Source organism: Centropristis striata, chromosome 7 (assembly GCF_030273125.1).
Source record: "Centropristis striata isolate RG_2023a ecotype Rhode Island chromosome 7, C.striata_1.0, whole genome shotgun sequence".
Classification (NCBI taxonomy): Eukaryota; Metazoa; Chordata; class Actinopteri; order Perciformes; family Serranidae; genus Centropristis; species Centropristis striata.
This window is the reverse complement of record NC_081523.1, coordinates 7,716,435-7,733,218: the sequence shown is the minus strand read 5'-3', so window position 1 is coordinate 7,733,218 and position 16,784 is coordinate 7,716,435. Positions and strand designations below refer to the sequence as shown.

At 40.1% G+C, this 16,784-nt stretch overlaps 1 protein-coding gene across 1 annotated transcript in view; it reads right to left on the bottom strand.

Moving 5' to 3' along the window:
* The window catches only part of rtn4r (reticulon 4 receptor), a 69,166-nt gene extending 59,941 nt beyond the window's left edge, over window positions 1–9,225 (bottom strand). The window contains exon 1 of the mRNA XM_059337540.1: window positions 8,695–9,225. Coding sequence (XP_059193523.1) covers window positions 8,695–8,716 — 22 coding nt within the window. The 5' untranslated portion in view covers window positions 8,717–9,225. The remainder of the gene's footprint in view (window positions 1–8,694) is intronic.
* Window positions 9,226–16,784: the final 7,559 nt, after the last annotated feature.

Below are 16,784 nucleotides of genomic sequence, written 5' to 3'. Positions count from 1 at the left end.
TTTGTTAATAAATGTTTCTTTTTTTGTTTAAATTGAGACTTGTGTAACATTTGTTATCATTGTGTCATTTGTTATCATGAAAATTGGAGGGAAAAAAGGCAATATCGGCTTCAAGAATCTGCCCCAAAAAATCGGCAGCAAACAACGGGGATCGGATAAGACTGATGTCAAAAAAATCGGTATCGGCATCGGCATTAAAAAACCCGTATCGGTCGACCACTACTCCAGATGATTGTAACTGGTTTGACACAGCATTAAAGCAAAGTGTGGAGATTGTTTGCTTGGGAAAAGACACATAGCTGCAGTAGAATCAAACATGGCATGGAGTGCATGGAGACTTTTTTTCCAGTGTGCTGTTGTGATGCAGTAGATAGAAAAGAATCTATCTATCCCATCCGGTCTTATCTATCTATCAATTGTATGGTAAGTCTAGCCTGTCTGTCTGAGTATGCCGCCCTCTCTGTCATTAAAAGGGCTCCGTGATCTCAAGGTGCTTTTTTCTTTCACCACATGCTGTAGAACTACCCTTTGAAAGCTTGCTAACATATTCAGCCAGTAAATTCAGCATACAGTTTTTGTCCTTCACATAAAAACAGCCATATATACAGCTATTTATGCAGGCCGCAAAGTCCTTTCTGAAGTGGTCTTTTAGAACTTTGCCTTGAATGAAGATAAATAAGGAGGAGAATAGGATCCAACAATGCTTACAGTAGAGAACGGTGACCCCCCCCTCCTGGCTTTTAAGCGCCTCAATAGCACGGTGCCAGGGCTTGAGTAACACAGCATCAAAACACCAACTCCCATCTGTCGAGTGTGCATACTAATCACACACTCACAAAGGATGATCACAAGGATTGGTGGGGAGTCCATTTCACGTCACAAACGCTAATGAGATCAACACGGCTAAAAATACCAGAGAATATTTATCTATCCATGGGGGTAGAAAATCTGCACTTCTTCCTCAGGATATCCTCTTTCTTAAAATACTCAGTTGAACACTTCACAGGCCTGCTGTTTAAAGCACAGCCGCCAACACTGAACCGGAGTGCAGACTTCAGATCAGATCGTATGTCAGCAAAATGCAGCTAATTATATCAAAATGTCCTCCGTGTTTGCTGAAGCCAAGTATTGATGGTCCTGCCTCTCCGCTATCATCAAACTCTCTGCTGTAGATCTATGACAACTGAATTTTTCTAATATACACATCACATACTGTATATCCTATTATACATAATTTTTGACATATAAGTAGAAAATGTGCAGATATAAAGCAAAGTGGATATATCTGCCTGTGAGGGTTTGACAGCTTTGACAGGAGTTTCTGATATTTTTGTGTTCATTATGTTGTTTGAGATTTAATCTTGACTACTTTTATGTCCTTTTTATATGACAAGTAGTCCGTTTTTTATACTCTGAGTCAGCAAAGACACTCAAAAGCTTCATTCAAACTAAATGAAAAAGAAACTATTTCAAGGGCGGGTATAAAAAGGACATCATTCGTCTTTAATAAAACTCCAACACCTGAGTTATACACAGTATCTATCTATCTATCTATCTATCTATCTATCTATCTATCTATCTGTCTGTCTGTCTGTCTGTCTGTCTGTCTGTCTGTCTGTCTGTCTGTCTGTCTGTCTGTCTGTCTATCTATCTATCTATCAGATAGATAGGAACATACTGGAGATACCGGTATCATATGAAACTGGAAGATCTCAGGAATCTATATGTGCAGTTGTCGAAATAATGCTGCAAGGTTGTTTTTTTTATATGATTGAAGGTGATTTTCAAAGTGGTCATGTGATCTCTGATGTCATGTGACCTTAATGAAAAAAAGCTCTCTGGGTTCCCACAAGTTGACTTTCAATGTGGAGAAATAAAAAGACTGAAGTGAGATGAAAAGACTGAGAATTTTCTCTTCATTGACAAAACAATTCTTGATTGAATTTCTCTGCAGTCCAGGAGATTTTGGTTCAAATTTGTCAACTTCCTATGCATTTATTTCTGTCTCTGTTTAGCATCTTTCAGTCTGTCCTTACATCACATGCATGGCTCCTTTTTCTCCACACAACTTGGCAATCAGTCTGTTTAATTAACAAAGTATAAAGCTGCCAAAGACAAAGGTGTCTATGGAAAAGTACCTTTTTAAAAAATAATAATAATAATAATTTTACCTTTTATACACACAAAAACAGCAGAAAAAATAATAAATAATAAAACCACAACAGTCTAACAGTCTATTTGCATGTAAATTAAAAAATAGTAATAGTTTTCATTGTAGAAAGAAAATTCACATTTTAAAAATGGTCTAGAAACATAAATGTCACACTGTGAAAGCTCCTATGATTGCACTTTTAACTGGCTTTCTCAGCTTGTCTACATATCATACATAAATAAAGTTATAAGTGTAAATAAAACGTGTATTTTCAATTAATAGATGGACTCCAGAGGGTTAAACCGCTAAATCCATCCATCCATCCATCCATCCATCCATCCATCCATCCATCCAAAAATCCATCCATCCATCCATCCATCCATCCATCCATCCATCCATCCATCCAAACATCCATCCATCCATCCATCCATCCATCCATCCATCCATCCAAACATCCATCCATCCATCCATCCAAACATCCATCCATCCAAACATCCAAACATCCATCCATCCAAACATCCATCCAAACATCCAAACATCCATCCATCCATCCATCCAAACTTCCATCCAAACAAACATCCATCCATCCATCCATCCATCCATCCAAACTTCCATCCAAACAAACATCCATCCACCCACCCATCTATTGGTTTATCAGTTATGCTAACCCTCCTCCTAACTCTGTGATCAATGACACTGTACTTGTGCTCACATCTCGGATCAGCCAGCCACTTTATCTACCTGAGTGGCACGGCAGCCTGCGAGAAGAGGAGCGGAGCAGGGTTGACTTATAAGGCTGACAGCGGCTCCATTCATGCGTCTAATTTAAGAGCGGCTTCTGCTCTGTCTAATTAACAATTTACTAGGCCATCAGTCAGCCTCCCCCATTGTGGTATAATCAGCGTCGGCAACACTCAGGCAGCTCGCTGCACACTTTCAATCTACAACGGGATCAGAACAACCCATGCAACTTTCACGGACACACAGACAGAAAAAAGTGGGAACGTCGAGTCCCGAGTACATAATGTGACCAACCCCAGATTGAAAGATGACACCGTGCAGAGGAATGTACGGTGGCCCTGAAGTGCAAATCACAAAGGCAAATGAGAAAACAACAAATCAAAAAACAAAATAGCAAATCAAGGAACACAACAACAAAAAAGATCTGTTTTGTTGTTGTGTTTCTTGATTTGTTGTGTTAAGTAATTTGTTGTTGTATTTTTTGATTTGCTGTTGTGTTTTTTGATTTGCTGTTGTGTTTTTTGATTTGCTGTTGTGTTTTGATTTGCTGTTGTGTTTTTTGATTTGTCGTTGTATTTTTTTGATTTGTCGTTGTTTTGTTTTGTTGTTGTATTTTTTGATTTTCTGTTGTGTTTTCTGCTTTGTTGTGTTTTTCGATTTGCTTATTTGTCGTTGTGTTTTTTGATTTGTTGTTGTGTTTTTTGATTCGCTTATTTGCTGTTGTGTCTTTTGATTTGTCTTTGTTTTCTGTTTTGTCGTTGTATTTTTTGATTTGTTGTTGTGTTTTTTGATTTGCTGTTTTGTTTTCTGATTTGCTGTTGTGTTTTGTGATTTATTGTTGTGATTTTTGATTTGTCATTATGTTTTTTGATTTGTTGTTGTGTTTTGTGATTTGCTGTTGTGTTTTCTGATTTGTCGTTGTGTTTTGCACTTCAGGGCCACCGTAGGAATGAGATGGGCAACCTGTTCAACAAATTAGCCAGCTCTGTTTGTGCATGCTAGGAGCTGCAGCACTATAACGTCACTGCCGTGTTAGAGGGATCAACAGATGCATGTTTGCTCCCCCCGGGGAGGGAGAGGGGGGGGGGGGCTTTCGTGTTGCCTGCTGGCTCAGCCGGTCGGCGTTTATCACGACTTCTGGTGTGAATGCAGCTCTGATGCAACCGCATATTGTGTGCAAATTTTCTTTTACCGCATATTGTGTGCAAATTTTCTCTTATTTAAGGGCTGGGCTTAGGGCACATGGGAGGTTTTGATCTGCTCTGTCATGCATAGGCACCTTTAAAGGATTATGATATAGTGTCAGTGGATTTTTGTAAAAGACATAAATAAATCCCCCCATAAAGGCTCCACCCGCCTCGCCACCTTAAAGTTGCATAACACTAATTCTTCTGGTCCTCCCTCTTCTCCCACACCCTCCTCAAGACTTGATCCATCACTTATTGTTGTTTATTTGTTTTTAGGAGAGGAGTTTAGTGAGTAGGGGGCTAGCGTCTACAGTTTTCTGCTCATTGTCCCTCCAAATATTCTGACAGAAGAATAATAACCCACAGAGAGGATTAAGGGCTGGTAATCTGAGGGAATAGTGTATTCCATTTCTGCTGCTTTCTGTATATTTTCGCCCCTTAGCTTCCTCTGTATAAACAAATAGAATTTTTCTCGTTTATCCACTTAGTTCCTCTGTCTTGCTGATTAGCAGTGAAGGGCTGGGAGGCTGGGATAACCTAGAGCGGATGGTTCCAAGGATATCTGAGGCCAGCATGCCTGCGTGTGTGTATCAGTGGGAATCTGTGTGCGTGTGTGTGTGTCTGTGTGCATGTGCGTGTACTGTATAAACAAATGCAGTGCTACTTGAAGGGCGCGGCCAATTAAAAGAAGCCCCTGAAGGAGTGTGCTCATCAGAATGCAGTGAACATAGCAGATCCACTCTCAGATAGCCTGCTGCAGTCTGTCACTGTAACTAAGGCATTAATACCACCAGGGCTATGGAGCACAAAATATTGACATCTTCATCTTTTAGACACCGAGCAATCAATAAGAAATATGAATACAATGGCTCACAGTATCACAAACGTAAAAGGAATCCAGAGCATTTTTCATGCATGAATCACAATTTTTTGTTTGCATCTTGTTGTGACTGATGATGCAAATATAGTCCAAATTTAATTAAAAATAACACAATATAACACTCATAATGATCATAATCTAGCCGGGTTTACAAAATATTATAAAAATGATCATAAAAAGGGTCATCAGACTGTAATAAAATGTGATAATCTGTCATTTGTATTGATGGCATACAGCATCATCACATAAACTCATATCATGTATCACATAAAACGTCCAAAAAATGAGATCCTCTTTATTTTATTTCAACAACCCCCTCTCCAGAGATGTAATTATATCATCCAGCAGTGCATTACACGAGGAGAACAATTATATTTTGGACATATTTAGAGGGATTAAAACTCTTTTGGGCAAGTTTTAGATATCATTATTAAACGATTATTACACTGCCTGTTGCTAAGAAACTTTAATTATGAATGTGGGGGAACAATAGGTAAATAATTGGATGAATTTTTCTATTGAATTGTGAGAGAAACAAAGAGGTGAGGCTGTGATGGAGCAAAAATGTTGTGCACAACAGACAAAAACAAGTGCAACAAAGGCTGGGTGTGTGCACTGAACTGCACTAGAGCCAGTTACCCTTAAATTACCTGCTGTATTTACTGTCATTGCCTGTTGGATCCAGTGGCAGCCCACAGGGCAATGCTGATGTGTTCTGTGGCAGCTGAATTACCAAGCCAAACCCTCTGTTCACCCTCCTTAGTGTGACTTCAAGTTGCAGCCGAATTTCTCACTCATCATGACCGTTTTGACTCCTTTTGACCCCTAAAACTTCCTCACAAAAGGCCAATTCTACCAATCTGTGACCTTTATCGGCCTCTATTGGTGACAGGAGGAACTGCAACAACATGAACTTATTATCTCTCCTTCTTTGAGCTGCTCAGGTCTCCGGATCAGGTAATGAGGCTTATTAGTCTTCATAGCTGAAAGGTCTTGCTCATATAGCACCAACCTCAGTTGTTAAATACCTGGACAAAGTGAATAAATGAGACCGGGGAGACTGGGAGGGTCTGGAAGTTCATGCGGCAACAGCTATAAATGAAAGTCAGAAATCTCAGCACCTGGCAGGGTAATCAATGACTCAGGTGTATTGATCAACAACCGTGTCAGCTGCAGATAAATTATCATCATTTTCTGCAGCTAGAAGTCAAAATTCCTGCATAATTATTCAGCCTTGTATGCCTCAAGAGAAGAGTTGTGCTTTTATTGGTGTTGTTGCTGGCCTTGGCCCATTGAGAGAAGAAAACAGCATTTCACATTGATGGAGTCAATGTTGAGAAGGAAAACACAGCACTGCCAGTTCTTTTTTTCTCTCACTTTGCTGCAGCTTGCATGCAGATGACATACCGATGTGATGACGACAATTTAACTGAAAAAACACACAGTGCACGCAGCACAAGTGGCAGGCAAATTGCACAACCTTCCCACTTCTCAGTTAAACATCCTCTTTCTTTCTTGTTGTCTTTCATTCTCACATTGCCTCTCCCTTCCTCACCTCCCCTCAGACTCATGCAACGCTACACCCACACACACATTATCCCCCCCTCAGCCCTCCCCCTGTGCTCATATACACACCAATACAAACACAAAGATGGATCAATTTCACATTCCCTTTTAGGATGCAGAATGTGGCGTGTCTCATTGTCAGTTTATGGCACGACGTTAGATCCCCACCTAATGCCGCTATGCAAATCAGCCATTGTTATTCTTTTTTTGTTTGTTTATTGTGTGCCATCTCTTTCTTTACGGCTTGATACGTTGGAAACAATTATCTCGCCACCGCAGATGCTGCATCTTGTGGCCTATTTTTTTTTTTTTTTTTTTAAATAGGGCAGAGTTTTTGGCAAGGCACCACAAAAACAACAACAAAAGTTAACTAATTGAAAAAAAAATAAAACGCCCTCATTGTGTAGTGGTTTAAAAGTCGTGAAGAGAAAGCTTTCAGTTCCACCATAATGGTTTTATCCATTCATTTGGGCTTTATTGGCTTTGCTTGGCAGTAGACAGGGAGCAATGGCACCCCCGAGCAACTGCTTTCCCACAGAGTCATTTGATCATATGCTGACTGGGTGAAAAAGAGTGTAAATTAAAGTCCCTCCTCACTCCGACACTTTAAACACAAGACACGACAGGCGATATTTTCTCAGCCAAATCAGAAGCCTTGAGAGATGGATACCAATTATAATTGCAGCAGGAAAAAAAAAAGAAATCAGACATAGGTGTGTGTGCGTGTCAGAAGCCTGGTGCTAAATCACCCCAGCAGTTGGATGATGAAAACCTGCCTGAAGGGTCTGAGGGACCCAGAGCCATTCTGTGCCAATGAAGGGGTGTGCACTTGAATTTGCATCACCCTGTGACATATCAAAGAGAATGCACAAGTAGACGTGCCTCTTTGATTTTGCTAGTTGTGAAATGCAAAGTTACTCTGCAGGCCCACAATAATCTGCGGCTTTCTTACCATAATCCTGCAGTTTTAGCCAAGTAATGAACAACGTGAGATGAGGAAGAGGGAGAGTGTGTGTATACAGCGTGTTGCATAAGCACTCTGTGTGTGTGCAGAGGGAGTGTGTGTGTGTCTGTGTGTGTGCAGGGGTGGGGCAGGGTGGAGATGAGGGTTTTTCCACAAGCTCTTCATGGAAGAAATTGGATGTTGCATACATGCATTGATCTCACCGTGGTGCTGCTTATCGCATATTACAAGCCAATGCCAGTGTCTCTGCACTGCATTAAACATATTTACACAACACAGGCACGGGGACAATCAGGCGTGCAGGAACACACACGCACTGACATGCCAGGTGCTTCCTCCTCCTCCTCCTCCCTCCACCTATCCCTGCACATAAACACACAGCCCACAGCACGGCTCCTGCCAAGAAAATGAAATTCTTAGCCATTTCCGGCGGGAACAGAGGAGCATTTCTTGTCCTCATTAGAATAGCTCCACGTCCAGTCGGTGCAAGCTACAAGGCCCAATTTCCTTGTCTTTTTTGGCGGCACCCTGAGTGGGACGATGCCTCAAAAACACCAATTATAAGCCAAGGAGCTGGAGAGTAAAGCGGTATTATTGGGCCGCCAAGCGGACCATCTGCAGACTTCATCAAAAAGCTCAGCCCACAGCGTCCAGACGGGCTGATCGGATGCCCGGGTTAAGTTGCGATATCATGCAGAGCATATTGACCACCACAAACACTACATGGCCTCTCACTCTCTCTCTCTCTCCATCTCTTCCACGCGCGCACGCATGCATGCACACTCGCGCACCGCTCCACGCACGCACGCACGCACGCACACAAAGCGAGAAAGAAAGGGGACATGCACAAAATCTGCTCTGAATTATGACTCAATTAAGAGCCACTGAGTCAAGGTCGTTTACAGCCGCAATATCCATAACTGATATTGACGCTGCTTTTTAGTCCGCACCGAACATGAGAGAGTAATGTGTTACTGTGCAGATTAGAGGTGTTTTTGCGCAGATTATCAGTCATGTACCAGTTTAACCAAACCCCCAGAGGAGCCAGCAGAGTAAACTCCAATTAGGACATCTGATTTATCTGTGCTTGCATCTCCACAGAACCAATGACACTGCCCGATTCTATCATTGCGCAGTAACCAAGCAGGATCTGCTTTATTTGAAAACTTTACAAAAGCTGTCCTATTGTCTAATGCGTACTCACCATCAATATTAACGGTCTTCATGATTTAGAATGGGGTGATATCCAGAAGCTGTATAAATCCAAGCCGATTGAATCCCAGCGTGTGCGGAGACAGATAGGATATCCGCTGTTTTATTGCAATTTATGGCTAAATTGCAAATCCAGTGCACGGTGGGAGACGGACAGCCTAAAGCACCCCTGCACCCTTCAAACTTTAGCCGTAGGTCTTCCCGAGTGGGGAGCCACGTTTCCGGCTGAACCCGAGCTCAGTCATTTGGGCGAAGGAGTAAAAAATAGTCAGCAATAAACATCCAAATTGGGATCACTCGACAACACCAGTCGACACCTCCCCAAAATATAGGACGCGCAAAAATCGCTCCGGAGAAGAGCTCAAAGTGTTAAAGTGGAGAATCAACGGCACAGGCGAAAAAGCAGTATTGGATCCATGTTTGGAAAATCGCAGCACATATCCAGTCCGATCACTTGTCCCGCTGTATATTTCCCAAGTAGGCTACATGGAGAAAAGTGTGGTGGATGCGCACGGATGTCGGCCGCACTGGTGAGCGTCAGTGTGCGTTTACCACGGGGAGGTGGAGAGGGAGGGCGGGGCGGCGAGGTGCGTTTGGCGGAAAGAGGGAGAAAGAGGGAGAGAGAGAGAGAGGGAGAGAGAGAATTCAGAGATGAATGTTTTATGGGGATGTATCACGCTGCAAGAAATATTCCTCTTATATCTCAAAGTGGAAATTTTCATATCAATCAAGGTGAATCAGAAAGAGATCCTGCTTCCGTTTTTGCCTGGTTTCACTCCAGTTATTTATAGATCTCGCACGCAAACAAAAAATAAATAAACTGGAAGTTATTTTACATAACTGATGGAGTAACTTTAAAGATTTTAAGAGTGAATGTGACTTAATGACTTATTCAGACAGACATTTCTTGCAGCGCAGGGCTGCGCTCTAATGAATGTTTTATGTGCAGGGTGGTGGTGGTGGTGGTGCTGGTGGTGGTGGTGGGTGGGTAGGAAGGTGACGTGAGGCGAATCTATTTGGATCGGACTCGGGCAGGCACGCACATGCATACGAAAACACCCCCCCCAAAAGACAGCTGAAGAGCCAGGCCTGCTGCTGGGACCTGCGCTTCCTCCTGGGGACTTGGGCGATTTTTGGCTGCTCTGATGTCGTAGGTGGAGTTGTTAGAAACTGGCGGAAAAATACAGACAAAGATTTCAGTTGTGGTCCGGACAGGGAGGACAACATTATAATCCTCTAACCTGAGACATGGGACTGTTAAAAAATAATAGAAAAAATCTAAAAAAATAAATAAATAATTTCTAAAACTGGACTTTTCCCTCATTTCTCCCATAATAAATTATTACTCACATTAAAATAAATTATTCTAATAACAAATAGTCATATTATCATTTTAAATATTGTTATTATTATTATTTTTATTGTCATTTTTCCCTTTGCATTTTCTCCATATGGAAAGCCAGAGTGCCTGGAAGCATAGCATGTCCTTGCAGAAAAATCCCACATTATACATTCCATTTCCACGCATTTGATATGATAATGGTTGCTTTTACAAAGTGATTAGACTATTACTACATAGACACGCTCTGCCAATGCTGATTGCACCGAAGAGCACAGTGCAGTCGCTCCACTCTGCAGCTATGCTTGGCTTTGCTGAAGCCCAGGAGGATTGGAGTCACAGCAGCAGCAGCAGCACTGCTACTATCTTTTGGTACCACACGCCCCCTACTGGCGAACATAAAAATAGATTTTCAGCACCATGGACAGAGACAGAAAAGCTTCATCCGTGGCTGATGATTTCCCTGCTCGCCCTGAGAGACAGTAAGGAATCATACTGTGTGTGTACGCTTCGGGGGAGAAATTATTGAATCCACAGTGGAGACAATGTTGTTTATATTTATTGTGCTTCCTATAAGGGAATTGGAATGTTTCCATTTGCTGGCATCATGTCATAATGAAATATAGGAAACTTTCCAAATTGCATGCAGACTGTGAAACATATGAAATGATAGTTTGGGTGTAATGAGGCACGCTGGCTCACGATCAAATGCATGTGTTAATTAGAACCTGGTCTCACAGGAATCCGTGAAATAGCCACAGATTCGCTTAACTCAAAATCCGTGGAATAGCCACGGAATCACTCAAATTTCCGTGAAACTGACACGGATTTCGCTACAATGCAAGTTAATGACAGTCATATCCTGTGGCTATTCCTATTGGTTTGTGCCCAAGTCACGTGACTTTCAAGGTCCCGGCGGTCAGAACAAAAAACATGGCGGACAGTTCTCTCATTTTTAGTGAAAAAAATCAATATTTTGACTTAGTTTCTGCATGAAAATGGATTTTGATCACATTTCTAGCGAGAAATGTATGTTTTATTTCCTAAATATTCACTCAGTGAATGTACATAATCACTTTGTATGTTGGAATAGCCATGGGATATGACTGTCATTAACTTGCATTGTAGTGAAATCCGTGTCAGTTTCACGGAAATTTGAGTGATTCCGTGGCTATTCCACGGATTTTGAGTTAAGCGAATCCGTGGCTATTTCACGGATTCCTGTGAGACCATGTTGCATCATGAAATATAGGAAACTTTCCAAATTGCATGCAGACTGTGAAACATCCAATGATAGTTTGTGTGTAATGAGGCACGCTGGCTCACGATCAAATGCATGTGTTAATTATATCATAGTATGTAGACTGGGATGGATTACCAATGGGAGCAGGTGAATGGAAACCACAGCCAGGTGGGTGATGTAGTCAATGTGAAATGGGGGTATGTGCAGCAGGCTAATCCCGAGCTTACAACTACCACCAATATTGAATCACACCATCAGAATATGTCAGTGAGCCACTCGCCTGGTATTTGCTCACAGTGGAGAGCGGCAGGGCCAGATGGCCGGTGGAGAAACAGTCCAAAGCCACCGCAAACGACCTGCTGAGAACGAGGTCACCCCGCGAGAATAGGAAATGCTGTCACCTTTCACGGCTGTCTCTGTCTCTCCGGCTTTATCTGAATGCATCCGCGTGGGCAAACACATGTGTGTGCATAATCCTGTCATGCATTTGTATGCTGTGTGCCCGCGAGTGTACTGTAACAGGAAAAGTGCCATTTCTTGTGCTGGATTTCTATAAGGCTTTTCTCAAGAGAGGGAAAGAGAGAGAGAAAAAAATAATAGCAATGTAGTTATCACCAATACTAACAAAGCTAGGGGGCAACAGACGGAATAAACATTCAAATTTCATGCATTTCATAAACCAACATCCATGTGTTTGCTGTATATGTGCAGAATTATAGCATGTAGAAACTATATTAACCCACTTCTTGAGACGAGACAGTCTTTTTTTATAAATAGAAACATCATTAAAAAGACAAACTCTAGTTCCTTAACCCTCTGGAGTCCATCTATTTATTGACAATATACACGTTTTATTTACAGTAATAACTTTATTTATATATGATATGTAGACAAGCTGAGAAAGCCAGTTGAAAGTGCAATCAGTGCGCCATTTATGTTTCTAGACCATTTTTAAAACTTTCTGTCTACAATGAAAACTATTACTATTTTTAATTTACATGCAAACACACTGTTTTTGTAGTTTTATTCTTTATTGTTTTTTCTGCTGTTCCATAGACACTTGTTTGTATTTTCGGTTCCTTGCAGCTTTATACTTTGTTCATTAAAATAAAATGAAGTTCTCAGTTTCCAGTTCTCAAATTTTTAGTGAAAAAAATCAATATTTTGACTTAGTTTCTGCATAAAAATGGATTTTGATCACATTTCTAGCGAGAAATATATGTTTTATTTTCTAAATATTCACTCAGTGAATGTACATAATCACTTTGTATGTTGGAATAGCCACGGGATATGACTGTCATTAACTTGCATTGAAGCGAAATCCGTGTCAGTTTCACAGAAATTTGAGTGAATCCGTGGCTATTTCACGGATTCCTGTGAGACCAGGTTGGTTAAATTCCCAGAGTATAACTCTATGGAAAAATACCTCCCCAGCTAGAAAAATACTCTGGTTAAGACGTCTCATTGTGTAAGCAAGTGAAAGGTAACTGTAACTGATTAATACTGTACACCACCAGCCCCCACTAGTTCATTATACAACATGCCCACTCACTCCAGAGTCCTCAGCTCATTCCATTATAGTATATCACAATGATATGCAGCAGCCAGTGAAAAGGACACAGGTAAATTGTCATGGGAGCTTTGAGGCTGGAGGCCCTGCACAACGAGCGACTGTAAATTAACTAAGGGTGGATCATTGCCATGCGAATGAAAAAAAAAAAAAAAAAAAGGAGATTGGGGATCTTTAATTCATGACAGTAATGAAATGAGTCAAGCTGTTGAGTCTCAAAGGCAGCCGATCCCGAGAATGAAGCGCCACTATTCTTTTCATCACAAGTCTGACGGATCAAAAGGAGAATGGGGGCATAAATGACTTCCTTTGGTAATGGGAAAGTTAGTTGTATTCCACTGCCCTGGGAGCTACAGTAGGACCAGTGTTAATTACATTATGTGAATGAAAACAGAAGGTTTAGCTCCAGATGAAACGTAGAGGTGGGGGGAATCGATAGCTATTGCACATTGTGCATTGTATCGCAATATTTTGCGTGGCGATATTATATCGATTCATGGCTGCCAAGTATCGATATTTAGTGTTCCAGTGAATGTGATTTTTTTTTTTCGGAGGCCGTAGCGGGCTCACTTTTAGGAATATATGAAACTACAAGATGTTGTGTTGTTTTGATGTTATGATAAAATGTTATGTTGTGATGTTGTATGTGAAGTTGTATTTTTTCTTAATTGCATCGTAAGTGTTTGTATATGTATTTTTGTATATTGTACGTGTTTTGTTTTGTTTTGTTTGTTTGTTTGTTTGTTTTGTAATTCTCTGCTTTTTTTACATCATGGCCAGGGGACTACAGGTGAAAACTAGCCTTTGGCTAACTCTGGCTTTTTTAACCATGTGTAATCATGTGCTTTATGAAATTGCACTGTCCCCTTTTAAATAAACTAATAATAATAATAATAATAATGATAAGGAATCTATAGGTGCCTCTAAAAGTGCGTCTGGATAATGTGTCGGGAAGTTGTCGAAATATTGCATCAAAGTCAGACTATTTTTTTGATGTTTTATTCAGGAAAATTCAGAGCAATGAAGCTTAACGTTGAGGAAAGTTTGATAAAATGCTGCAGTTGTTGTCGTCCATACATGTTTGATATCAGTTCAGTTCAATTTGACTGAATACTTTGTTGGTCAGTTTGTGGGTTTGACTCTCATTGTGGAGAAATAAAAAGACTGAAGTTGTAATGGAAATCCGTTAAAAATGTATAGGTAGTATAAGAAGTTAATGCATGACCTGGCAGGTAGGATTTCAGTTTTTATGGAAAAAAACTCATTAGACAAGTCAGATTAGCATATCTGAAGAGAATGCTCTGGTTGATACGATAACATTAGAATAGGATCTGACCTCCCAAGTGTGCTCTTATATCAAAAGCGGAACATAACAGAAAATTACAAGACATTGAACTTTAGTTACACAGAAATAATGACGCACAAACCTTCAAACTAAAAAGACAACACAAGGCGTTGTCTCCTCAGAGTTGTTCTGATCATTGGAGTTGTCTGTCACCTTTTGCATCTGTATCTGTTTTTGATACCTACAATAAATCCCCCACAAGGCTGTAATTCAAATCTACCTGGTTGTCAGGTGTTTTTCTTTAAAGATTTTCTACGACAAAGTGAGATGAATAGACTGAGAATGTTCTCTTATTTGAGAAAACAATTCAATCAAATCAAATCAAAATTACTTTATTTATCCCCGAGGGGAAATTCAGTTAGTCTGGTAACTCTGTTAGAAAGAGACAGCCTGATGGCTGTAGGAGCGAAGGAGCTTTTGAATCTCTCCGTCCTACAATGGAGAGAAAGAGGAGCAGTCCACTGCTGTTTTTTTGGTCCATAAAGGTTTTGTGTAGCGGATGATCCGGATATTTCAAGATGGCCTCAAACATCTTGACAGGTCATCTCTCCACCACCTCCTCCAGTGTGTCCAACCTGGCTCCAACAACAGAACCAGCTCTTGATAGAATTTATTTTGTGGACACATAATGAAGTTAAGCAGTTAAATCACAATATATTGTATCATGACACCACTAGACAACACTATAGCACTAGAGGGTCCAGCAACAGTCAGCTTTATCGCAATCTTTTATTCATTCATATGTATAAATACTTAGGAGTCTTAATTGATGACTCACTCACCTTCAAGCCACACATAGAAAATCTTGTGAAGAAGCTGAGGTTAATATTGGGTTTTTATTTTCGAAAATAAGTTGTGTTTTTCTTTTAATGTAAAAAAATGTCTTGTCACTGCAACATTTTTATCTGTGTTGGATTATGGAGACCTTTTGTACATGAATGCTGCTGCTCAGTGTCTTAGAATGATTGATAGTGTTTATCATGCTTCTTTGAGGTTCATTACTAACTGTAAGATGTCCACTCACCATTGTGAATTATACTCTCGGGTAGGATGGCCTGCTCTGGCCACTCGAAGGGCTAGTCATTGGTATACTTTCATTTATAAGGCAATATTGGGACTGTTGCCTTCATACATTTGCACCTTAATTACTGTGAGAAATGCTGGATCTTATTCTCTTCGTTCAAAAGATCAATTGTTGCTTTCTGTCCCTTCTGCTCGTACGAAGTTGGGTAAAAGGGCATTTGTTTACTCTGCACCTTATGCTGGAATTTGCTCCAGAAAGACTGGAAACTAACTGACTTTGTTTCTTTGAGCACTTTTAAATCCAAACTAAGAGTTATTGAGGCTAATTCCACAATATGCACTTGTTTCTCATGACGTGTTTAAGGTCTGTATGTCTTCTTAATCTCAATGGGATATTCCCTGGTTAAATAAAGGTTAAATAAAAAAAATTAAAAAATTATCTATAGAGCAATTACTCTGTGGAATAATCTGCCTCACTACCTCCGTTGCACTGAAAGTAAACAGGTATTTAAAAAGAAACTGAAATCTTATTTTATACAAGCTGTACATTTTATAATGTTGTTCTTACCTTTTCTTTCCTTTTCTTACCCTTTTTAGGTATATTGTGATTGACTTTACCTGTAAATGTATGATATGTTGAGAATATGTTTTTCTTCTGTATATTCTGTGTTGTTCCTGTGAAACCCCAGGAAGATTAGCTGGTTACTAAGGTACCAGCTAATGGGGGATCCTTAATAAATAAACAAATAAATACCAGTATCAGGATAAAATCGTATCGTAGGTGGTTCATATTTTGTACTATGTGTCAAAGTTCATCAATCCATCATATAGTTCAATGAAGCATATCTGCAGAATGGTCATTTATCTTTTCCATAATCCTGTAAAAGCAGTAAATATTCAAGAAGAGTACAACAGTTGCATGCAACACATTCTCTGCTGTATTTGACCATAACTGAGCTGGAAAAGTACATTTGTCACTTTATGAAATATCCCTCTTTTTACAACTTCTCCCCCGAAACACACAGCATGGGGTGAGTAGGATAAAAAAATGGATGAATTTAATAAAAGGAACAGCGAAAAAAATATGAAAAATGTGTTTAAAAAAAAAAAGGGGACAGAATGTAAATCCTCCTCGGGGAGGGGATCCCTGCTGGCTGAGTTTCACAGTATGTGTTTGTAAGATATGATAGGTAAAAACAGTTCACAGCAATGCTATTATTATTTTTTTTTTTTTTACATAAATCGTTGGAATAAGAGTTATTGTTACTGGTCTTGTAATTGTGCACATAATAAAGACATTGTTTAATGTGGCCTAGAGGATCAATCCACCAAACACACTAAAGTGGGATATTAAATGCTTCAGAAGATACAAAACAACAAAAAGCATTTAAAGAATACCTCTGTGCAGAGTGATTGCACTGATGGGAAGTTATGTAAATGTAAAACAAACAGAAATATAGGCATGGGGAGGTATAGATATAGATAAAATATGTGTCTCATCATCAAGTATCCCTTTGTTTGGTTGACATTTGACAAAAATAATTGCAAAATCAACCTTTATT